At 43.4% G+C, this 24,292-nt stretch overlaps 1 protein-coding gene across 1 annotated transcript in view; it reads left to right on the top strand.

The window, feature by feature from the left end:
* Positions 1-12,906: 12,906 nt before the first annotated feature.
* mgat5b (alpha-1,6-mannosylglycoprotein 6-beta-N-acetylglucosaminyltransferase B) overlaps positions 12,907-24,292 on the top strand; it is a 76,098-nt gene continuing 64,712 nt past the window's right edge. Inside the window, exons 1-2 of the mRNA XM_082529539.1 lie at positions 12,907-13,358; positions 14,442-14,554. Coding sequence (XP_082385665.1) covers positions 13,291-13,358; positions 14,442-14,554 — 181 coding nt within the window. The 5' untranslated portion in view covers positions 12,907-13,290. The remainder of the gene's footprint in view (positions 13,359-14,441; positions 14,555-24,292) is intronic.

Here is a 24,292-nt window from a genome sequence, read left to right as displayed (position 1 = left end):
CGCATACATTTTTTTTAATGAAGTGAAAACGAATGTTTTAAAAGTTCAGTAAACAGAACACTTTGAGACAGGAAAGCAAACATGAGGGGAAGTTTCAGCCTTGAGCATATTCATTAATAACACCTATAAACTAGGTTTTTTTTGTATAGTTTCTGTGGATGAAGGTGCATTTAACCCAAACCAAAGGCCTTCATATTGGGAATTGAGAGCAGGATGAAGATGGGAGTTTGAGATTTTGGATTTGTTGTGATTTTAAAGGGACCACAGAGTCAAGGCACAGAGACAACACAGAACCGTAGCGTGCCCTTCCACATTGTGCTCTGGAGGGTCAGAGGTCAAGCCAAGCCCAGTGACTTGCGAGAGACTTTATGTTCCTGTATGCGATGATACACCTGACACTGGGCGGGAGAACAGTAACAGAGAAAAAGATGGCATGATGATCAGAGACAGCGAGGTCAATATAGTGCAGGTCGGAAGGGGCTATATCCTTCCAGTGTGTGATCTTTGGGGTCTTAAACATGGTGACCAATGCTAAAGCAGTCTAAGAGTGACATTTCTGCAGCAAAGGGTAGTTGTGAGAGTCAGTATAGATGTGAAATATAAAATTCACAAGGAGTGTGGAGGGCGTCAGACATACAAAGGTAAGCATCTCAGACAGCTTGGAGATGAAGACAGCTGGGGCTTTTGGGGGTGTTGCAGCAGAATGTCTTGCAGCTGCACAGACCCAGACAATGTAAAAGTGAGCTGACAGCAGAGACTCTGGAGTTATAATATAGAAAGGTTTTATTTTAATGGTTGTCATGCCAGTAAAGGAAGAACACTGGAAGCTAGTTAGCAAGCTAACCTGCTTACTAGAGCCTAACAAAGACAGGCTGTAGAAGGTGATGCAGAGAATCCAAAGGACTCACTTTTCATTTTTTCCACTTTGTTTCATGTTATAATAAAAAGGGTTAAGTTAAATATCATTTATCAGGCTTTTTTTTATTTAATACCAACCAAGTAGCAGCCTGTCTGATATTGTAATACCTTTACTCACTGATTCACAGCTACTTAATGAGCACTGGCATGTTTCAGCTCGCACTCACACCAAGGCAAAACGTATCCTCACCTGAATGAGTTTACCGATGTACTTAGAAAATCTAACTGAAAATTATAGCAAAGGCCTTAAAATTCCCTCTAATCATGGCAGCATACACCAAACATCCATAAACCAAAAGAGGAGAACAGTCAGTAACATGCATTATGCAATGGAGTTAAGAGCAAATGCCAAAGAAGCAGCTTTTGTTGCAGATGCAGTGAACATGTTTGAGCAGAGAGAAGGAATTTTGGCTTTAAAGTTGTTTTTTGCCGAATCATGCCTTCATACAGTAAAGCACCATGCACCCAGTATTTTCGTCTCAATGTTTTTGACACCAAACTCAAGTGATGGCAAAAGAAAAACCACTGCTCAGAAAGTTCAGACCTGTTTGACTTGGGATTTTCCTCATGTTACAGTTTGAGACATGCTGTATCCTGAGGGCCAACTCCCCAACATAACTGCATTTATAAGTCAATCCCTCTCTGGAGTTGACAGTGATAGTGATCTGTAAATATCACTTTACTGCATGAATGCAGATGACCTATAGTCTCAGCACCTTTATGTATAAAGCACACCTATGCCCAGAATCAGTTCATGAAATATGAATGAAATAAATATGTTTGAAGTGTGTAAAATCTGGCCAGTAATCACATCAAAATCCTCGGAAACTGAAACTAAGGTTTTCCAAAGTGCTCATGTATATGTTGTATGTAAGAAAACTATGAAAGCTGAGTGTAGCTCTTGAAGTAGCTGTAGCAAAACTCTGATGTGGGAGGAGTTCATGGAACAAGACTTTTAGCCAACTTTGGAGGGATTCTGGCTAACCGCCCGGTGACTCACAAGGGGAAATTGGTGCTTGACTCCCATCGTGTAATGTGGGAATATGGCACTGCTCACTTTAAGATATAGTAAGGCGTTCGGTCCCACTGACACACTGGACGGGAGGGGGTGTATTTGTTTGTATTTGTGTGTTTATAGCATGCCTGTGTTTTGTCATCCTGCTTCCTATTTTCACACACAGCATTGCTCCATTTCAAGCACCAACACCTGTCTGGGAACTGCTTTATCATTTATCACACTGTCAATCTGCAGGGCCTGCAAAACCCCTATACAGGAAGTCTGCCTCAGCTCTCTCATAAAAAATGTCCTAATCCCCAATCCTTTGGGTTTTACCCAATAGGTATGTGGTGGTCAGCTGGAGCCAATGTGGGTGAGGGGACTTGCCCAGTACTACCTACCTGGATGTTGTCCAGGTGTTTTTCCTGCTAATCTTGATAAGAAGAAACTGGAATGGTCTTCCAGGTCAAATTTGATTAGTCCCGCTTCTTGATCATGGGACTTGTTAACATGGCTTTGGTTGCCTGGACAGCAGGCTCCAAGGAACCTAGAAAATCATCCTGATCAGGAGGTGCTGGGCCCGAACAGAGATAAAATATCTAATAATATGGTCTGTACTCCTTGAAACTGCGACAAAGTTAAACATTTTAAGATACTAAATATGCAGTGGGTCTGGTAGACCCACTGCATATTAAGAGAGCTAATTAAGCATTCACATCTATGGTCAGTTTACAATCACTAATTAACCTGATGTGTTTGGAGGACATGTCTGGAGTAGCTGGAGTGAATCCATGCAGACACAGGAAGATTATGCAAACTCCAAAAAAGGTAAGGGACTGGATCTGAAACCAGGGCTGTAAAGATAACACAAAACGAGTTGTGATCAGAAGTATCTAAATTGAGTAATCAATTGAATGATATTGACTGGAATCTGTGAGCTGTATCGGTGCACAGCCAGTGCTGGGAGCCAGAATGCTGGCTGTGTTGTAGCAGATCAATTACTTATTTCGCTCAAAAACATGCAAATCAATTCAAAACTTTTATCTAATTTCTTTTGCTCCAGATTTTTTGTTGATATTCTTTCTCTCTGCATTAAAATGAAACTCCCATAAAAATGAGAGACTGTTCATTTCTTTGCAAGTGAGTGAACTTACAAATTCAGCAGGGGATCAAATAATTATTTCCTCCACTGTGTTTGTTGCATGCATATTTTATTTGCTATGACATACACAGTCATTCAGATCTTAATGGATCTGACTCTTGATGGAACTGTATAAATGACCATTAAGACTGGTGCTTTGCTTGTGCTCAACACTAGTATCAGTGCATCAAGCGCTATGTATCACTTACAATTTTTTATGGGAGTTATGACATTTATGTCTCTGTTGAGCAGGGGATCTATTTGTGAGTAGTAATTTGACCAAACCCCCACTAATGGAAATAAATCACTGGGTGCTAGAAATGAGGATGATAGTTTGGAAAGAAGTAATAAAAAATTTAAATGAAATAATGACTAAAGAAAGTGTCAAAAGACCGTGGCTCTGACATGAACTCAGAATCACTGGCAGTGAAACATGTTGAACACGTTTTCACAAGCCCGTAAGACTCTGTGTTGTTCACTTTCATTCAGATTAGCAATGTGCAGCTATGTATGTGAGCTTTTGAAAATGTGATATATGTGCAGTGTAACTGCTTTTAAAATATACTTTCATAGACCTTAAAAAACTATTTCAACCTATAACTTTATTTGGACATATATCTGTAAGAGCAAACATTTAAACCTTCTTTCAAAAAGTGCAGATAAAGCTGACATACGAAAAGAAATAACGCGTGACATTTCATGACATTTAGATTTTTTTTAGGTCTTGTCGTGATTTAGGTGAAAAAACCCACCCAGTCACATTAAAAAGGGAGTATATACCTACATTTTAAAAGCTTGTAGATAGACCTTTCTTAGAATCAAAGGTTCAAATTTACCTCCTTCACTAATGACACCCTGTAACATTCAGGGTCTCTTTTCCAACAACAGTTCAACATGCCGAGTCGCAATAAAAATGATTGGAATAAATAATTCTACCATAAGAAGAATAATCTACAAGTGGTGTAGATATTAGAATGTAGCAAATATATCCTAGAGTGGAGTGTTTGATACGAGAATCAGGTCTGATTGTTTTTAAATAGAACTTATCCTTTCACTTGCAAACTGCAGAGAGTAAACAAGTCTTGAGTAGTCCTAAACATGCCAAAGGAACCATCATGACAGGACAGGCCCCTGCATGGCATGTACAACGGGCAGACAGAAGAGTTGGCTGATATTGAGAAATTATATCAAAACTGAGAGACAGCACTGAGGCACTAATCATGTTAGCACAGGTACGACATCTAAGTATAAGATCCATAGATAATACTATATATGATTACCATTTGGATTTATTCATAACTTGCTTCCAACACCTTTACAAATGGAAATATTTATAAGTTCAGCAAGTCAGAAAATAGCCAACAACGGTGATTATATGGAGACCTATAGGACAATGAAATTGCTTTAAAATTGCTCGCTGAAAGCAGGTAAAACAAAGCAAGATATAAAGCTCCCACTGCGGAAAATGTCTGCCTCTCATTGATCCTTGTCAGGGAGAGTCAAAGTGTTGAAGTGGCCTCAAAAATCTAAAGGCCCTCTTATCCGTGCACTGAGGTGTCTTCTAGGAATGAAGCAATTTTCCAGCAGGGTTTATATATAGTGGTTTCTTATCTCACACTTAACCCGCACCAAAGCAGGTTAGGTCTGCAGCATGAGTTACCATGGTGACACACTCTTTTATGAAGTATACTGCCTCTGTGACCCTGAAAGCCCTGGGTTTAACCTAGTGGCACAATGCTAAGCCCACACACCTTCGTTAAGTATGTGTCGAAACCCATGAATCACGGTAATAATTACTGGATATTTCCACAAGGGCGCTGGATATACGGAGATGTTTTAGTGCTTCGGGTATGTGCGCTGCCTTGAATGAGACTCAGCAAGCAAAGAAAGTTACGTGGGCTGAAGAACTGTGCACTCAGTCCCCTGATTTTCTCCCACACATCTTCCCCTGCTAGACACCAGGAAAAAAAGATGTAATATATTCACTATGACTGAATCTCATGATCACAAATATGAAGCTTAATACATCTGATTTTCTGCCAATACCCTAAAACATTCTGCATTTTCCCCAGGTGCATAGATCCCTATCGAATACTAACTCGGTGTTTGGTATAATACTTTTAAGACTTTGTGTGTGTGTGTGTGTGTGTGTGTGTGTGTGTGTGTGTGTGTGTGTGTGTGTGTGTGTGTGTGTGTGTGTGTGTGTGTGTGTGCGCCCTTGGGCATTTGCTTCTGTGAATTTTCAGCAAAGCAGAGCAAGTCCAAACCAAACAGTGGGAGGGTGAGAGAAACAGCAGTGGAAGCAGATTCTCAAGGGACAAGTAAACAGACAGAGAGAAAAGATGGTGAGATTAAGATAAGGTTAGATAGATTGAGAGAGGCTGTATGTGGAGAGTGCGGAGACGGAGGGGTCAGTGAGAAGATGATGGCTTATGACAAGAAGAAAATCAAAAGAAGATATTTATTGTAGCTGATAAAAATCCCAGAAGAAGAAGAAAGCAAATAAAAGAGAGGTAATGAAAAAGAAGATGTGAGATATTTAAGAGGGTCTCTGTGGTTAAAAGAAAGTGGAGCCAAAGATAGTTTAGCACTGATTTATGAGGGAAATCTTTACATCTAAGTAGAAACTTTTTTGCGATTAGGAAAATACAGGTCAATAAATCTTTCTCCAAATGTGCCCCAAAGTTAATATTTCCAAAAACCGTTTGCTTTGTATGAACTACAGTATTTTATTAACCAGTAGTTTCCCTCAGTCTGATTTTCACCATGTCGTTCCCATCCGAAAGCATAAGCATAAAAGAGTCCAGATTCTGGGATTGTGATGTCCCCTTGAGGATTTTTCATGAACGAACACCTGAATTGAACCTGAATTAAGCTGGGAAATCCAATGATTAATACTCAGAGGGCGTCTTCTAAAAAAGGATTAGCATTTGAGAAATTATGTAATACGGTGTGGAACCCTGTAATTAAATGGAATTTCAATGTATTTTGTTTGAAAATAGAATGTAATTATACTAACAGGTAGGTACACTGGAATAAGTGAGTAACAAGTCAGACTTTTACCTGGAAACAAAGAAATAATTCAACTGCAAGTCAGTTTCATTAAGGTGTAAGTAATCTTAAGTAATGCATGACTAATCTGTACATAAATGTAAGTTAATTTATTAGTAATTTAGCAGGAAAACAAGCAACATGTCTGTATCCTACATCATAAGAAGGCTGTACTTTTTAGTATTATTGCTTTGAAAAGTCTCACCTTTTCACATCTTCATCTTTATTTCATTTTCATTATGCTGATGTGAATGGTGGATGTTTTATTATTTAGCTTGCCTTTTATTTTAACAATATAAATGCGATCAGGACTGTTCTCTCCTACCATGTTACAAGACAAAAACAGTACTGTCAAAATTTGCAGGCCTATGTCACCACATAGCTATGTCTATGAAACCAATTTTGTTTCTTTCACAATCTGTCATGGTCCTGGGTCGGTGACCCAGCGCTTTTAGTTTGTTATCATTTTCTAGATGATGATTGTTTAAGTTCTGTGTTATTTTCGATCTGCCTCTGAGTCTGCGTCTGTATCTGTCTGTCTATGGTGTCTCCCCATCTGTTTGTGAATCTGTCTGTTTAGTTCAATGTCTTGTCTGGTTCCATGTATCTGAGTTTCCTGTTTTATTGTGAAGGTCCGTGTCATATGTGAGTGTGATCAGTTTACGTTTCCCCTGTCCCGTCAGCCCAGATTCCTCCCAGCTGTGTTGCCCTCCTGTCTCTCATCCCCTGATTACTGGTGTGTGTATTTAAGCCCTGTGTGTTCTCCTGCCTGTTGCCGGTTCGTCTGTGTTCCTCCGTGTAACTCCGTGTCAGTCTGTTACCCTGTGTTCCACGGTGTCCTGTTCCTCGTCTGCGTCTCTCTGCTATTCATCATCCGTTGTCATATGCTCCCAGGTCTGTTATTTTTAGTTCTCCCAGTTTAGGTGTCTTTAGTTGTTTGTTATGCCCCACTGTTTGTTTGCCACTACACCTCTGTAAATAAAACCACCGGTATCTCATCCACTGCCTGCATCTTGGGTCCTCCTTCTAAATCCACACGGCTCGCCTCGGCAGCCGTGACAGTACGAACCGGCCACTATGGACCCAGCAGCATTCAACCCGCCCAAGGAGCTCCGGGAGGACATTGTTTACTCCGTGGACAAATTAATCAACGCGTGGCTGGAGCACGAGGGGAGAGAATTTCGCCAAGCCGTGGCTAATCGGCTACAGCGCTTGGTTTCTGGTCTCCCCTGGCTGCTCAGCTTACTTCACCCGCTCGCACAGAATTTCATTCTGAATGGACTCTGTCTTCACCCCCCGGCTGCTACCACCCACCCTGCAGCTCATGCTTCACTGCCCAGTCCGACGGAGGGTGTTCTGCCCGGCCCGTCAACCCAGCCTTCGAGGGGGAAATGGCGCTCACGCTGCCGACGCTCCTCGCCACAGTCGGACCTGGGGATTTCCGAGCAGCCAGCTGTGGTGAGTGGACAGGACAGTATTGTTGGTCTGAACTGTGGGACCGTTTACTCAGGGGTGATGTTCTGTACGGCACAGGACAAAAACTGTTTAGAAGCTCAGTTGGCCGCCCGGCCAGAAGCTCAGTTAGCCGCCCGGCCAGAAGCTCAGTTAGCCGCCCGGCCAGAAGCTCAGTTAGCCGCCCGGCCAGAAGCTCAGTTAGCCGCCCGGCCAGAAGCCCAGTCGCCACCTCCGCCACATTCAGCCTCACAATCCATAGCTCAATTACAGTCACAGCCAGACTTATTACAAACCCTGTTACAATCCATGGCCCAGTCAGTAGCCCGGTTAGCAGAAGAATCATTAGCTTTATCCTCAGTTCAGCAGTCACCAGCCCTGCATCCTGTGTCAGTTGCTCCACTACCTGTTCAGCCATCACCTTCACCTACTCCTCCTGTACAGCAAGCCATGTCAGTCCAACCCATAACGGACAGTTCAACAACTCCGTACTCCAAGCAGAGAGACAAACCCAAGAACAATGTCAACATTCCTCAAAGGCTGGCCAGTTCTGAGACTGAGATGCACTCCAGGGCCTCCCCAGAGGCTGGGTTTCAGCCCCCATTAGACTCTGGACCCCTGGAGTTTAAGAAGCCAGCTGAGGACTGCACAGAGCTGTCGCTGCCTGAGCAGGGTCAATGCTCTGCGCAGCTGCAGGCCGCTATGTGTTTGCCAGAGGCCCGTGTGCCTGCTGGTCCTGTTCTGTCCCTGCCAGAGGCCCGTGTGCCTGCTGGTCCTGTTCTGTCCCTGCCAGAGGCCCGTGTGCCTGCTGGTTCTGTTGCGTTCCTGCCAGAGGCCCGTGTGCCTGCTGGTTCTGTTGTGTTCCTGCCAGAGGTCTCCGCACCTGCTGGTTCTGTTCTGTGTGTGCCAGGGGCTCCAGTGCCCACTGGTTCTGAGACTGTTTTTGCTGGGGGGCCCGAGGAGCCCGTCCAGCCTCCTTCCTCGTCAGCTGGGGGGCCCGAGGAGCCCGTCCAGCCACCAGCTGCTCCACCAGCAGCCTCATCCACGCTTGCAGCAGCAGTTTCATCCATGCCGCCACCTGCTGCAGCGCCTCCGTCTGCATCCTCCACGCCGTTGCCTGGCCCGGCCTCTGCTGCATCCTCCACGCCGTCGCCTGGTCCGGATTCAGCATCCTCAGCGCCGCCTGGTCCAGCGCATGCTTCGGCTTCATCCGCTTCACCTGGTCCAGCCACTGCTACATCCTCGCCTGGTCCAGCCTCCGTGTCTTCATCCTCGCCTGGTCCAGCTCCCGCATCACCTGCAGTGGCCTCCTCTTCAGCTTCAGCTGCTTCGCCTGGTCCAGCTTCAGCATCCTCATCAGCTGCTTTGCCTGGTCCAGCTTCAGCGTCCTCATCAGCTGCTTTGCCTGGTCCAGCTTCAGCGTCCTCATCAGCTGCTTTGCCTGGTCCAGCTTCAGCGTCCTCATCAGCTTCAGCCTAATCAACGCGTGGCTGGAGCACGACGGGAGAGAATTTCGCCAAGCCGTGGCTAATCGGCTACAGCGCTTGGTTTCTGGTCTCCCCTGGCTGCTCAGCTCACTTCACCCGCTCGCACAGAATTTCATTCTGAATGGACTCCGTCTTCACCCCCCGGCTGCTACCACCCACCCTGCAGCTCATGCTTCACTGCCCAGTCCGACGGAGGGTGTTCTGCCCGGCCCGTCAACCCAGCCTTTGAGGGGGAAACGGCGCTCACGCTGCCGACGCTCCTCGCCACAGTCGGACCTGGGGATTTCCGAGCAACCAGCTGTGGTGAGTGGACAGGACAGTATTGTTGGTCTGAACTGTGGGACCGTTTACTCAGGGGTGATGTTCTGTACGGCACAGGACAAAAACTGTTTAGAAGCTCAGTTGGCCGCCCGGCCAGAAGCCCAGTCGCCACCTCCGCCACATTCAGCCTCACAATCCATAGCTCAATTACAGTCACAGCCAGACTTATTACAAACCCTGTTACAATCCATGGCCCAGTCAGTAGCCCGGTTAGCAGAAGAATCATTAGCTTTATCCTCAGTTCAGCAGTCACCAGCCCTGCATCCTGTGTCAGTTGCTCCACTACCTGTTCAGCCATCACCTTCACCTACTCCTCCTGTACAGCAAGCCATGTCAGTCCAACCCATAACGGACAGCTTCAGCATCCTCATCAGCTGCTTTGCCTGGTCCAGCTTCAGCGTCCTCATCAGCTGCTTTGCCTGGTCCAGCTTCAGCGTCCTCATCAGCTGCTTTGCCTGGTCCAGCTTCAGCGTCCTCATCAGCTTCAGCCTCGCCTGGTCCAGCTTCAGCATCCTCATCAGCTTCAGCCTCGCCTGGTCCAGCTTCAGCATCCTCATCAGCTTCAGCCTCGCCTGGTCCGGCCTCCGCATCCTCATCAGCCTCGCCTGGTCCGGCCTCCGCATCCTCATCAGCCTCGCCTGGTCCGGCCTCGTCTGGACCGGCCTCGGCATCCTCATCAGCCTCGCCTGGGGCTGCAGGGGCCACGCAGCCTTCAGGTCCACTACTACCACCTCCACATCTTCGGTCATCTGCCAGGCCGCTTGTTGGGCATCTCCGCCACCGTGGACGCCCTCCTGAACACTGCCACTGCCTTCTGCGTGGCCGGCCTCCGGACTTGTTTCCACGCCGCCGTTGCCGTCCGCACGGTCGGCCCCCAGAACTGTTTCCACGCCGCCGTTGCCGTCCGCACGGTCGGCCCCCAGAACTGTTTCCATGTCGCCGTTGCCGTCCGCACGGTCGGCCCCCAGAACTGTTTCCACGCCACTGCCTACTGCGTGGCCGGCATCCGGACCTGCCCCGTTGCCATTCGCATGGTCGGCTTCCTGAACTTGACCATCTGGGCCTTTTTGGACTCTCAATCATTGTTCAAACATAACTTTCAGACGGAGTGACTCCTTTTCTGTAAAATCCCATGAAGTCAGGCAAGGTTAAACTACTCCAAAAGCGCCAAAACAGCACGATGACAGGACGAAGCTGCTCGTGCTCAGTTGTGAGGACAGTGTTTATCATGTACATATCATGTAATTTACTTAAATCCCTCCACGAAACAGACTCCCAGAGCTCTGCAGGCCTATCCAAATGTCTTCTTACACATTCAAGTCCTCTGTTATGTGCCAGAAATGCAAAACAGACCGAGGTTTTAAGCACGGCCTCCCTGTCTGTTATTCTTCTAATATTCTTCTCTGATGCTTTTGTTCCTTTTTCTCCTTGCGCTCATTTTCTCAGCTGGTGTTTTCAGTTGCCTGCTGCACCATGTGGTTCAAACTCAAGACACAATGCTGCTGTTTCTCTTAGAAACCAACACCTCTTAAATAAAGAAATGATTTCTTCTGTTAGCCTCGCTGTGTTTGCCGTTCAACCCCAACATGACACTGCAAAGGTGGGATTATTTATACCTGAATCACAGCTGATGCACAAATCCGTGCTCGCTTTGCTCATTTGTGCAGCTGCATCTACATATTGCTTCCAAATAAAAAGATATGAATGACATATGCATAAAACAAACATCATTTTAGCTCTTATAAGCACACAGACACATAATATGCTGTCTGTCATGGGTAACCCTTGCTGGGATTTTGCATTCTGCAGCCAGTCAGAAGAAGGCCTGTCATGCTGTCATTTTACAGTAAGTGAATGTGATCTCACCGGTGATGAATTTTAAATGTCAGCTTGGGCTCGTAATGTCAGCAGAGCCAGCCGAACTGGTCTGCGGGCCAAAAGCCAGCGTAGCAGCAACAGATATAGCCAAGACAAAGCAAAGCAAAAGCAGTTTCTATGGCAACAGAGGAAGCTGTTGTCTGTCGTTCATTAGGATGGAGCGCGCCCCCCCCCCCCCCCCCCCCAAATAAATAAATGATAAAGAAATAATAATAAAATAAAGTAATAAACCAAATGGTATAGTAATAATAAATTAAATGGCTCAAGTGTCTAAAGAATGGTGCCAGATTTTATTTGTTTGTTTCCAGAAGCTCACTAGAATTCCTCGTGGTGCCAGATCATAATGTATTAGAAGAACCTTATCTGCTGATATCTGTTTTCCTTGCTTTTCCTTGTTTACTTGGTTATTTCCATCTTTAAAAAAATCTTATTGTTATTCATCTGAAAGGGCCAATCCAGCCACTACCTGCTGTAAACTCAGAGTTACTCACTATGGACTGCCCGGTGATGTGTGTTTGGAGTTTAGAATGAAGTCAACCTGTTAGTCTGCAGCATCTTATTTTAAAATGATCCGTGGCCTATAAGTCAAAACGAGGCTCAAAAGAGGACGATGACACTCCTGTTGTTGTATTCTATATTCCGCCCTCTGGGTGTCGCTGCTGATCTGCTGTTTGCCTCGCAAGTGGAGCTGTCCTGGGTGCTGAAACGTCCCCACAAACGGAAACCTGCTGCTGGGGTAGTATGAGTATTTCTGAACACTGACTCCGAGTTGAAATGATTTGTGTTGCAGATTTTCCAGCTTTCATGGACGTTTTCAGCATTCTCAGGCTGAAGTTTTCCCTGTGCTCTGCTGCTGCAGCTTTGGATTCAGTCTATGAGTAAAGAACACTTCTCTATCTGCTCTAAACCAACAACAACTCCAAAGGTCTTTCCAAGTTGCCAGCCTGCACGACGGACACATTATTCTTCTCCATAATGGCCATCGTAAAGGTATTTTATAGAACACAGCAGCTCGTGTTCTTTTCTGAAAGGACACTTCCACCGTGTTTTATTCCCTTACAGCACACCGCGTCTTGTCTTTCCCGAAAGGCCACTCGTCATGGCATTATGCTTTGAAAGAGCACCTAAATATACACTTCAGTGTGTTAGAGTATTTTTTCTCCAAACAGAAGAGCGCCTATACAAAACCTCCAGCTCACCCTTATTACGCCAACAACTCAGAGAACCGCATTACATTTTCTGTACACCAGAGCGTTTCATCATGTTTTCTAGTTTTCCTTCACTTAAAGGACCCTTCTGAGGGCAATCGATTTCAAAGTGCTTGTAGAGGCGCTCCATCCGGATTTATCCACAACTGAGAAAAACATTACAGGACTGTGACGTGTTTTCTCCTTTTTGTTGGGCAATTTAAGCATCAGTCAGGTTCATTTTAATTATTGCAGATTTTTATTTTTATTTGTATTTTATTTATTTATTGTTTTTTTGGGGGGGGGGGGCGTGGTGATTTGAAAAAATATATTACTATAATATTCACATTTTTAGAAATTATGTGTTTACCTTTATCCGCCCATTCATTTCCAAGAACGGTGTCAACTTTTGTATATCAGGCTGGATCAATAGATGGCGCTATCAGTAACGCATCCCCAGCTAAAGAGCCACTCGTGTAATAGGAACAGAGTCAGTGCTCCATCCACTCAATGAACTCAGCAGTCCTGGGTTATTGCGCTTAATGCCGCGTGGATTTTCAGGACAATTAACCAGCACCGGAGCTACGATCATAACTTATTAAAAGAGACTATCACGGCTTACATCGGTCTCGGTTCGCTCCTCAGAAGGACCATCCACCCCGCTGTCTGCACGACTCACCGTCAGGATTTCCGCTGAACTTGTTCCCAGCGAACCGGGAAGGCTGAGAAGTTGCGTTGTCTTGGACGCACTTCCCGTCGTTGTCCAGGACCCCGGCTGAAAGTTATGCCTTTGACGCCGCTCGGCACGCACACTCGCACGATGTTAAACAGAGCCGACGCTTTCTGTGAGTGTGGAAAATGATCGCAGCCAGCAGCGAGCTTTCCATTATGCTGAGGAGATGTCTTCTCACTTTCAAACCGTTCAGGTAAGAACACATTAGTTTGGCTTTTCCACGGCTTAAAGCACCAGCCTGCTGACTTTAGAAACGGTAACGCGAGAGTGCATTTCCTCTCCTTTTTGATTTTTAATATGACTTTATTTTATTATTCTTGCCTCAACGTCGTAAAAAATAAATGGGATTCAAGAGAAATATAGCAAAACCACTGCAAATTGATCGTTTAGTGTTTCCCAGACTGTGACCGATTAGTGTTTCTTGCTCCCCCCCCACCCCCCACAGTAGAGCAAGTTTTAAAAGTTCAGAGCTTGTCGATTAATTGGAGTAAAGAAGCGGCCGCTGTGCCACAATTAAGATTTGCTTATTCAGCTAAAGCTTCTCCACACAAGCAGCTTGGAGAAGCAGTGGAAGCAAAGCTAGCAGACAGAAACTCATTAAAACTTCAGAGTTTGACAACACGGGCTGAACGTAAGCTCGTGAACTAAACAGCCCCGCGTAATTAGCAACCTTGACCCCGCGCAATTATCTCACATGCGGCTCTATCACAGACACTGAGGCTGTAGTTGAGCGGCTGCAGTCAGCTTTCAGCCTTGCCTTAGAAAACAAAAACAAAAGGTGTGTATGATAGAAGTGCAGGACCATCCGACCTGCAGTTCTCAGCACGGCTCCTGGAGCGTTCAGAGGAGCCTGTCTTAAGTCAATCGCTCCAAAGCGTTTGTTTTCTAAGCTTTAGAAATGTCGTGCTTCTCTCCCACATGCAGCCATTTGCCTGTAACAGAATGCTTTTGTTTTGGATTTCTGCTCGCTGAGCGCAGTGTGATGCAGCAAACCCATACATGTCATGGTTAATTTGAAATGACACAAGAGTACACAGTGCCCCCCCCCCAAAAAAAAGGTTTTGGCTTGACTGAGACAAAATGAATTTTGAAAAATAGGTCCAAAATGTCATGAAGTATTCAGTGTCCTAAGTTTGAACTGAACTCTGCTGCATTTCCTCTGTGACATTACTCCACCTGTCCTTTGTCTTCTGCTTCTTTCTGTCTCCTGAGCTCTATCCTTGGCTTTTGGTCTTATGTCACAAATTGCCCTTTTGTCTGTCTCCCTCTCCTGCAGGATCTTTGTGGTGGGGATCGGCTTCTTCAGCCTGTGCTTTCTAATGACTTCTCTTGGGGGCCAGTTCTCGGCCAAGCGACCCGGAGATTCCCCCTTCACCATGCGAGCTGAAGGTAAGCCTGCGGTTATACATCAGTGCCGCTCGGCAGCCTGTGACTTCAGTGGCTGTGCCCTGCACTTGTAATGAACAGGCTGGAAACATGCTGAGAGCTTCATGGGGCTTCCTTGATTACTGCCAGTGAACTGACAGACCTGCTCACTTTGCTCATCAGGAGTGCGTCAGGGGGTACCATCGCCTGGAGAGGCTCCTCTCATCTACATGCCATTTTTTTTTCCTCGTCTGCTTTCACGTCATGACCCTCTTCTGACCCAGAGGGACTCGATTTTAGTTGTAGTCGCAGCTGAAAATTGGCTCATGGTTTTGTCCATCTTTATGCCGGTTATTTTACCCCGCGTGTGGGCAAATAGTGCAGGGCCACACGGTGTGTCGTGCAGAGGAAGTAATCTACAAGTCGGCCAGATCCCGCAAGCTCAGCCAAACAAGAATAAGCAGAGCATTTAAAAGTGAAGTAGAAAATGACTGACGCTATAATCATATTTACTGGTGATTTCAAAGATAGTTTGATCATTGGAGGGCTGGAAGCTGCGTGTTTCAGGGTGACAGCTACAGTTTTCACAAGGTAATTTTAAAATGCCAACAAAGGCTTCACTGTCACAGAGATCCCTCAAATGATTTCCACTCCAGAAAGAAATCCGAACTATGCGCAGCCATCCCTCAGAGAAACCGGTTATCTTTCAGGGCACGTCCTCTGTGTTTGTGCTATGTGCCTCTGCATACAAACCACTACAGCACAAGCCATTTGGGAGAGTCATTGTTAGCTTTTTGGACTTTGTGTCTCTCACCTTTTTATCACCGCTTGGCACAATGTTGACACTGTGTGTCATCCTCTGTGACAGAGACCAGCTGGCATTAGAAGAAGCAATGCTCCCTATCCACTGCCACCCATCCAAGGACGCCAGTTGTTACCAGTTTGTGTTAGCAACACACCACACTGATGCCAATTCATTCCTATGTAAAGTAGACAACGGCATGAATTTAATCTCTGCTGAAGAATGCAGTTTGGCTCTGGGTCGGTGAGTAAAGGGCACACCGTTGTGTGGTTTTTGTGCGTGCAAGCTGTAAAGATGTTGCCGACTGAATTAGTACTAGAAACGTCTTGGTTATTAAAACTAATAATTCTCAGACCAGGAAAAAAAATCTGTGTAATTCTGTAGTGTAGATGGGAATGTTGTATCAGGTGTGATCATGGGTGATAATTTTAGGGATAGCACACGTTTATGAAAGGGTATACAGAGAAGTGGTTCAAGGTGAGGAAGCCAGAAAGGAGGGAGTGTAAGACAGGAGAGCTGTCTGATTAATTAATCGCTCACAGGCTGCAGTCAAGGGAAGCCATGAGGCCTCCGGCTCATTAAACGCTGCTAACCAGGGAGAGCCCAACCATGTAAAGGCTCATTCTCCATGTGCATTTGTGTGTTTATGCACATGTGCCTGCTTGGGAGTGAGGATTAGTGGACCAGGAGTTAGCATAATAAATTAAGTTGGGATGAGTTACTCAGTGGAGCGGCACCTCGAAGGCGATTACTGTAGCTATCGCACCCATCGAGCCTTTGCACGGGATGCTCTGGAGAGCTGCAAGAGCAAAGGCTGGATGCATCGGACCCCACATTGTAGGTCTTTTCAATTTCTTTGTGATCATTTCGTAAAAAGAGTAGAAGCACCGTAACGCCCACAGTACTTTTGTATCGATGAAAATGGCCAGGCTGTGCTGACAGGAACCGCAGCTCTGTTTACTGCTCATCTTGTGAATGACAATAACTGCCTGAAGAGCAAAAGGTGTGGAAAAAAATATGTAATTACTGGGTTGCTACCTTCTGTTTCTCTCCCCTGCCTCTACATTTCTATCATTCTCTTGGCTCTTTTTTTTTTTTTTTGTTGTTGTTTTTTGTGGCTCTGCCAGAGACGGAGAAATGTACTGGGATGCAAAGCTCTATCCAGATTTAAAGTGCATGCACTTCCTTCATTACTTCCCTTTGAAAATAGGGGAAACTAATGATGTGGAAAAAGTAAGGGGGGGAAGGGGGTGGTCAGAGGGAGACCATTTCTTCCAGAGTGGGGTGCATGAAAGGCGGAGGCGTTTGATCCTAGATATCTTAAAGGCTCCAGAGGCGTACCGTAGCTTTCTAATAAGCTCTTTGAAGACCACCTTCACAGTGTGTCCTTTTGCCACGGGGGTCTTGATGCAGTTTAGCCATAAAGAGAGAAATGGGCCTAGCGCGGTTTCAGGTTTTTACCCAGTTCAGAGCAAGACGAAATGGTTCGGATGTTAATGTGCTCTTCATTCTTACATGCAAGTTCCATTACCTGAGTTGTTTTTTTTTAACTGCTTTTCCTGCATCCTGTGAATTTGAATTTAATGAATATTAATTAATGAGTGAATATTAAACAGTTTTGCAGAAATTGCTCCTAAAAGAATAATAAAGTCATACAAAAGGAAATAAGATAATAATGAATAACAATCAGCTGCTTACAAGCTGCTTTAGCCTCATAAAGTGCTGAGTTACAGCAGGGCAGCAGGTGTGCGGGGAGTGTTGTTCGGCACCTTGTTTACTGCCATCCTTTCACAGACACTGATGGAACTTTTTTATTTCATGGATCAGCGATCTTCACTACGTGATGGATGAAAATGAGCCTTTTCTGACATCGATCATAGCAAAGCAAGGGTGTGGCATCTGCACGTCTAGCAAAGCTGAAAATGCGAGTTTGTTTTTTTTTATTTTTGAATAAAAAGTTTGATAATGTGCTTGAAATCGAAGCACTGTCCCTCCACCGTGTGTGTATTGGTACTATGAATAAAATAAATCCAAGTTTTCTACTGCTGGAGCTTCACCAGCAATTGAGAAGAAATGGGAAATGATTGTGCAGGTGACTGTCTGGATCTGTGCCTGACAAAGAAGAGGTGTGGATAAAAGATGACTGCTCATCATTCACACTTTCACCTGGTGAAGAGGAAAAAAAAGCAGAGTTTTATTTTTTGGCTTGCATTGTGAGGCGGATATGACAATGCAGACACTGCTTGCTGTTTGTGACAGTTTGTGGCTAGATTCAACCGCTAACATGCTTTCTCAGATTGTTATTTACAGCTTTCTGGTGCTGAGCATCTTTTATTTAAAGAATTGTCATCAGGGTGTATTGTGGCTGATTTATTGCATGCTATTTTCCCCCCCTCCCTTGTTTTTTGGTATTACAATAGACAGATTTAGGCGGAGATAATACTCATGCAATGTTTTTGCTGTGAACTATAAAGAAAACTGTTATTTATTAGTTTTAAGTGGTTAAGTTGACTGGACTGTTGAATTTTGTGTGTACATGTTAGCTAATTAATTGTGACCTATAGGGAAATATAAGTACAACACTTTTGATTACAACTTTCTGCAAATTAGTAGCAGTAAAATAATTGCTTCCATTGGAGTGTGGCCACAGAATATATCTGTGCTTGTAAAGTCAAAATAGAGCAAAAAAAGAAGCAATGGATTTCACACAAGCAATATGCTCTTACACCATACTGAGTCCTATGCTAGATGAAATTATTATGGTAGGCTGGTTGATTTCAATGGCTTTTTTTGGGTGGAGAGGATACTGATCAAGTATTGTCACTTACGTGAGCTGCAAACTGGGTCAGGAAGTTCACTTTCTATTCTTGTTGTATCCCTTTGCTTCCATGTATTTTTGTGTCTGTGCAAAAACAGGAAATATGTTCATGCAGAATAGTAGGCAGTGAAAGCATGAAAGAGGATAAAAGTACTACTCCTTGGAAAATAAGTGGAGACGCTGTGCAGGCACACAGTATGTTTCTTAGTAAACTGAGCTTTAGAAATGTACGTTTCAGAAAGTGAATTTGGGAAATTCAAGTGTAATTGATTTTGTTTTTAATAGTAGGTCCATCTCGTCCAGGGGTGGGTGATTAATTTTCTCAAGTGGCCACTTGGGAAAATTAGTCATCCACTCCTAAAGTAGCAAAGTCCCAGTTCTTAAGGTCCCAGCTCACTAGCATCATATGAGAAACCAAAACTGTTACCTTCCGCAACAGTCCCAGTTGTGAGCTGGTGCAGACCTCCACAACAGTCCCAGTTTCTCATGTGACCCCTTGACAAAAGCAGTTGCACACACCAGCTCCAGTTGGTATATTTTTAACCATTTTGAGAAGGTAATCACATGACGCTATCACAATACATTTTTCCAAAATTAAAGGTAGAATCAGAACAACCTGATGCATTGCGGTGACTGCAGAATGATCCGCAACACATAACTGAAGAAAAACTGCAAGTGAAGAAAAAAAATTGCCCTAAGATACAGAATTTATTTGCTGGTTGGTCATGTTTTTGGCAGTTAGACTAATTATCTTAATTGCCCTAATTTATTTGATAAGGACCAATCTCGGAGTCATGATGTAGTGATGGGAAACATTTGTCACATGTCCTCCAGTGTATTCATATTTGTATCACGATTGGCTATCCCTACTCAACTGAACCATTTCAGAATGATATGACCTTACTACGGGGCTTCTAATTTCCCTGCAGCAACTGAACACAGCCTGGCTGCTTATTATCCAATCTGGGAGCTATTAGAGAAGCTCAGTGTGTTCCCTTGTCTGGGAACAGGGTTTAAAAAACAGGGTGGAGTGAAAGCGAAGAGTTGTTGTACACACTATACAGGTTACCAGTTAATTTAATGTTCAAGAATTTGGACTGTGAGGAAACTAGAAGACGCCCTGAGGCACGAGTACAAAACAATTCACCACCATGCAGCTTTCTTATAATAATCCGTAATTTTTCTCCCCACAGACATAAACACATTTTTTTTCCAAGGTCTTTGCCTAAGCACATTCAATTTAAAATAATATACTGGAGACTGCACTAGAGTTTTTAAGGATCAGCTTTAATTGGAGTAGAATTAGAAAAATTATTCAAAGAGCCGCTTGTGGGATGAACCTCTTTCCTGGGAAGTCCAAACATACCTGGAGACATGCTTACCAAATGGTTCATAAGCAGCAGGTTGTTACTGGAATGTCAGTTCATGCACAAAAGAGTGAGTTTGAGTGAAAGTTAAGAGTTGTTATTTAGATTCGGGTTCAGATGCTTTTCAGTACAATGCATAAACATTTGGTCATGTGTAAGGGAAACTAATATAGAAGAGATGGAAAAAGGCGGTTACCACAGTGCAAGCTCAAACCCCAGTGACTTCACTTATAGAAAATCAAAGTCTGAAGAAACAAAACGCAAACAAAAAGAGGAAAGCACTGGGGGTGGCCATGACCCAAAAGAGCCAACAGATCCCATCCCATCTGCCGAACGTGGATAGGATCTAGCATGGATCTTAAATGGCTGCCAATGGCACTGGCACACTGCTGACACAAGCTTCAGGATCAATGCAGATCTGTGTACAGGAGGATTCTTTAAGCTTATCTTCAGAAAACTGACAGAGTTGAAGGAGCAAATTTTATCACTCCACTTTATCACTCCACTTCTTTTTCTTCTTCTTTTTCAAAATGTGCTGAAGTGCAAGGAACAAAAAACTAAATATCTACAAGCTGTAAATTAGCAACCTATGTGCTGCTGCTCTGAATAAAAATCATAAAAATCAAACATCCAATTAAAATATATTTTCACATTTGCAAATTGATAAAGGTGGAAATTCCGTGTTTCGCACCGTGCGGTGTAATCCAAAAATCATCATGCGTAGGACTAAATGTGTTGGTTTATCTGCACACTGTGGATAGAAGATTAAGGTTTTAATTGAAGTTAGAAGGAGTCGTGTTTTTAAAAAATAGTGCAGGTTGTTTCCATTTTTCCAGGCTGTCGGGCATAATAAGAGGATGGAGCTGCACGCAGGATAAGTGACAAAGGTTTTCTGCTCTAATAGCTTCTGGATCTGGCAGCTCCCTCACATGTGCCAAAAAGCAGAGAGCAACTCAATCTCAATCAGCCTTTTCTGTAATGAATATTTGAATCTGCAGCGTGAGGACGGGGGGAGGGTTAGCTGAGCATGTCTGAGTTCAGAGCAGGAGGGAATGTATGATTTTTATCCTGGTGACAAGTGAGGTGGAGAGGTTCAGCTCTAAGCTCCCTCACGGAGAAACCTTGCCAGCCAGAGTGGATAGCAGGGAAGATTGGATTTATTTATTTAGCTTTCTGTGGTGCTAATGGGGAAAAAGAATAAATTATTGAGTAAAAGTCAGACTTTAAACACTGCTGCAATCGATAGTTTGGTTGATAGTTTGAATTTGTTTGATTTTTAGCATATACTGTATATAGATAACAAAATCTTTAAATCTTTTATTTTAACCTGACAAAAACCCAACATCAGTTGCGCTTTATTCTTAAATCTTATATTCTTAACTTATTCTTAACTTAGAAATTATGTATTTATATATTTTGAAAGCTTAAAAAAAAAGCAGTTGAACGGTGGTGCTCCTGCTCTAGCATTATTTCATTCGAATCAAACACATAAAAGATTTGGAAGTGATTCCAAGTGTTGAACTTACACTTGGTAGCTGTTCAGTGGAAGCGAGGGAGGTCATTAGGCTGAAACCCAAACTAATCCAATCAGGGAGATGGGGAAAAAATAGGAGTAGCCAAATCAGCAATTTGGTTAATTATTTAAAAAAGGATGAATGCACTGATGAGCTTAGCAACACCAAAAGGCTGTGAAGACAACAGAAGACAGCTAAAGTGCATGATGACAGAATTATTTCCATTGTTAAGAAAAACAACTTCACAACATCTAAACAAGTCATTAACACTCTCAGAAAAGAAGGAAGGTGTCAAAGTCTAGAACTGAGAGACACCTTCTTGAATGTAAATACAGAGGGGATATAACAAAGTGCAAACCACTGGTTACACTCAAGAAGAGGAAGGGCAGATTAGACTTTGCCACAAAACGTTTAAAAGAGACCGCACAGTTAAAGCGAGAGGCAACAACCCTATCTTTGAACCAGAATGACGGGGAGGGAAAAGTATGGAGAAGGAACAAGTCATGATCCAAAGCATGCAAAATCATCTGTCAGTCATGGTGGAGGTAATGGTACAGCACGGGCAAGTATGGCTGCCAGCGGAAATGAGTCACTAGTGTTTATTGATGATGTGACTGCTGATAGAAGTAGCAGGATGAACTGTGAAGTCTGCAGAGCTACAGTCTCTGCTCAGATTCAGCCAAATGCTGCAAAACTGACTGAACAACACTTCACAGTGCAATTAGATAATGAGCCAAAGCATACTGCAAAAGCAACCCGGGAGTTTCTCAAGGTAAATAATGAGATATTCTTCAATGGTCAAGTCAGTCAGCTGATCTCAGGCTATAGAGCATGCTTCTTAGTCATTAAATACAAAACTGAAGGCAGAGAGACTCACAAACAAGCAGCAGCTGAAGGTGGTTGCAGTAAAGGTCTAGTAGAGCATCTCAAGGGAGGAAACGCAGCACTTTATTATGTGCAAGGGTTCTTTGTTAGATTTTAGGCTGTCAAGTATTTTAAACAGTCCTATTATGTAAAATGATCTAGGTTTGCCCAATAAATCCTCTGAAAATGGGGGACTGTGTATAAATGTCTGTAATTCTGAACCTGTTAATACAGTACTTAAATTAAAGCTGAAACTTTGCACTTTAGTCACATTGATTGAAAAATCCAATCTGTAAAAAACCAAAACTACAACAAATGTCATTGTACAAATACTCACTGGTCTAACTGTATGTCAGTACACAAATCACTCCAACTAAAGCGACCTCAGAGTGCTGCCAATGTCCCTTTTATGCTTCTACATTAATCACCTAACAATGCAATAGTATAATGCTGGTCTATTACTGTTTTGACACAATTTAAACTTTTTTTTTTAATGACAAATCTTCAACTCTATCTTCGCATGTTTTGCAGCTTCAGCTTTAGCTCTGGTACTCTTTGAGCATTTCTGCTGTACTGCTCTTCCTCTGTACCCACACAGATTTATTCTCTTTTTAATATTTCAAGCTGTATCAATGATTCTCATTGATCTACAATGTACAGGTGGGTGGTATGACCTAAAACATGATTCCTAAACCCACTATATATTTTTTTCAGAGAAAAGGAAATTCTTCTCATTTATTTGTCATGTTGCATATGTTAATAGTAAACTACCCATCACTTTATTACCTAGTTTTACCAACCCAGCCTTCATCTTCAATAACAAGATTAAAAGATGCAAAAGTCTTGAAACACTCCTCATTTATTTACATTTTGCTAGGAACATAAGAAATGCAATGATTTACTGAAAAATGTAAAATGCATAGAAATACAATATATAAGGCAAGTGAGCAAAAAAGCAGCAATTTGCAAAGAAAAACCTTGAAAGACCTTCAGAGAAGAACTATTGCTCGAGAACATTTTTTTTTTAAAAAGTACAAAGTCTGGAGGCAAAATGTAAAGAAATGGGGGTGGCTTAAGACTTTTGTAATGTTTTTGATGAGCTAAAACCAAAGTGAATGTATTTATCAATCTAATGATGGTATCATGATATCCATGTCTTCACACTGAAGATGGGATCCAAGCTGCTGTTTCTGCTCACAGTCATGCAGTCTAACCTGCTGCTGGCCTTTCCTGGTCTGCCTCCGCACTCTTTTGTTCCCACTTACAAATTTGTTGCTGATTTAAGCAGACTTGCTCTTGCAAACAAACAAGGCTTGACCTTTTCCCTGACGTGTTTTCCATCATTGCAGTTCGTTTCTTTATATTGAATACATATTTTTGGAAATTAAGTAATAAAATACAAAGTCTTTTCAGCTTTTTCTTGTTTGCATGTTCTTTCTGTGCCTGTGTGGATTCTCCCTGGGTATTTCGGCTTCTTCCCACATTTCAAAGACATGAATGTTAGGTTAACTGGTGATATTAAACTGGCTCTAGGTGTGAATGTGAGCATAAATTGTGGTATTTCTCCTGTGATGGATTGGTAACCCGTCGCCCAGTGACAGCTGGGATAGGCTCTGTCTCAAATATTAATTTACATAGAATTATATGAAGTGCCCGTGTCATCCCCACGGAAACCTGCTGATAGTTTTTCTCCAGGCACACGTGGGGGCCACTTGCTACGTGTCTCTTTGTGCTTTATTGTCCTTACTTATCGAGCTCATTAAAGCAGTGTTCTTTAATTCATTTATTATGTAAGTATTTCTCTTAAAAGAGCAGTTTTTGCAGCCATGTCAAATACGGGGGGAAATGTGAAGACTGGGACTCTGTTAAAGTTGCCCAGAGGGTTGCAGAAGGCAACAGCAATCAGACAGAAAGCATGGTGTGGGCTGTACATGAGCGTGACATGTCCTACTTATTTTTTTTATGCTATTATGCCAAAGAGTGCAGGGCTCTTTGTTTTTGTTTTTTGTTTTTATGTCTGCAACTAAAATGAACACACATGATTTTTATGAATTTTATGATTTCAACATTGAGGTGGTATTAAAATCAGTAAACAACTCTCTGTAAACAACTTAGGCTTCACACACTCACAGCCATTTTCCAAACATACCAACATTTTCTTGGCCCAGCAGAAATGCTTGTGAAAAAGCCCAGAGGACGAGCTTTAAATGCCACTGACTTGAAGGCTGAACATGTAGGGTAAAAGCAAAGTTTGCAATTGTAGACTCAAACACTGAGGCTTGGATGGCACATAAACAATTTGCCGAAGAACTATGGCCAGAGGGCACAGACGAGGCCTAACACATTTCGCGGTGCTGATGAGAAAACTGTGTATGATTGTGGATCAAGTGATGGGGA

This window comes from Aulonocara stuartgranti (assembly GCF_965226115.1).
Source record: "Aulonocara stuartgranti genome assembly, chromosome: 4".
Classification (NCBI taxonomy): domain Eukaryota; kingdom Metazoa; phylum Chordata; class Actinopteri; order Cichliformes; family Cichlidae; genus Aulonocara; species Aulonocara stuartgranti.
Note: the sequence above shows the minus strand (reverse complement) of the source record. Positions and strands in the feature narration are given on the sequence as shown.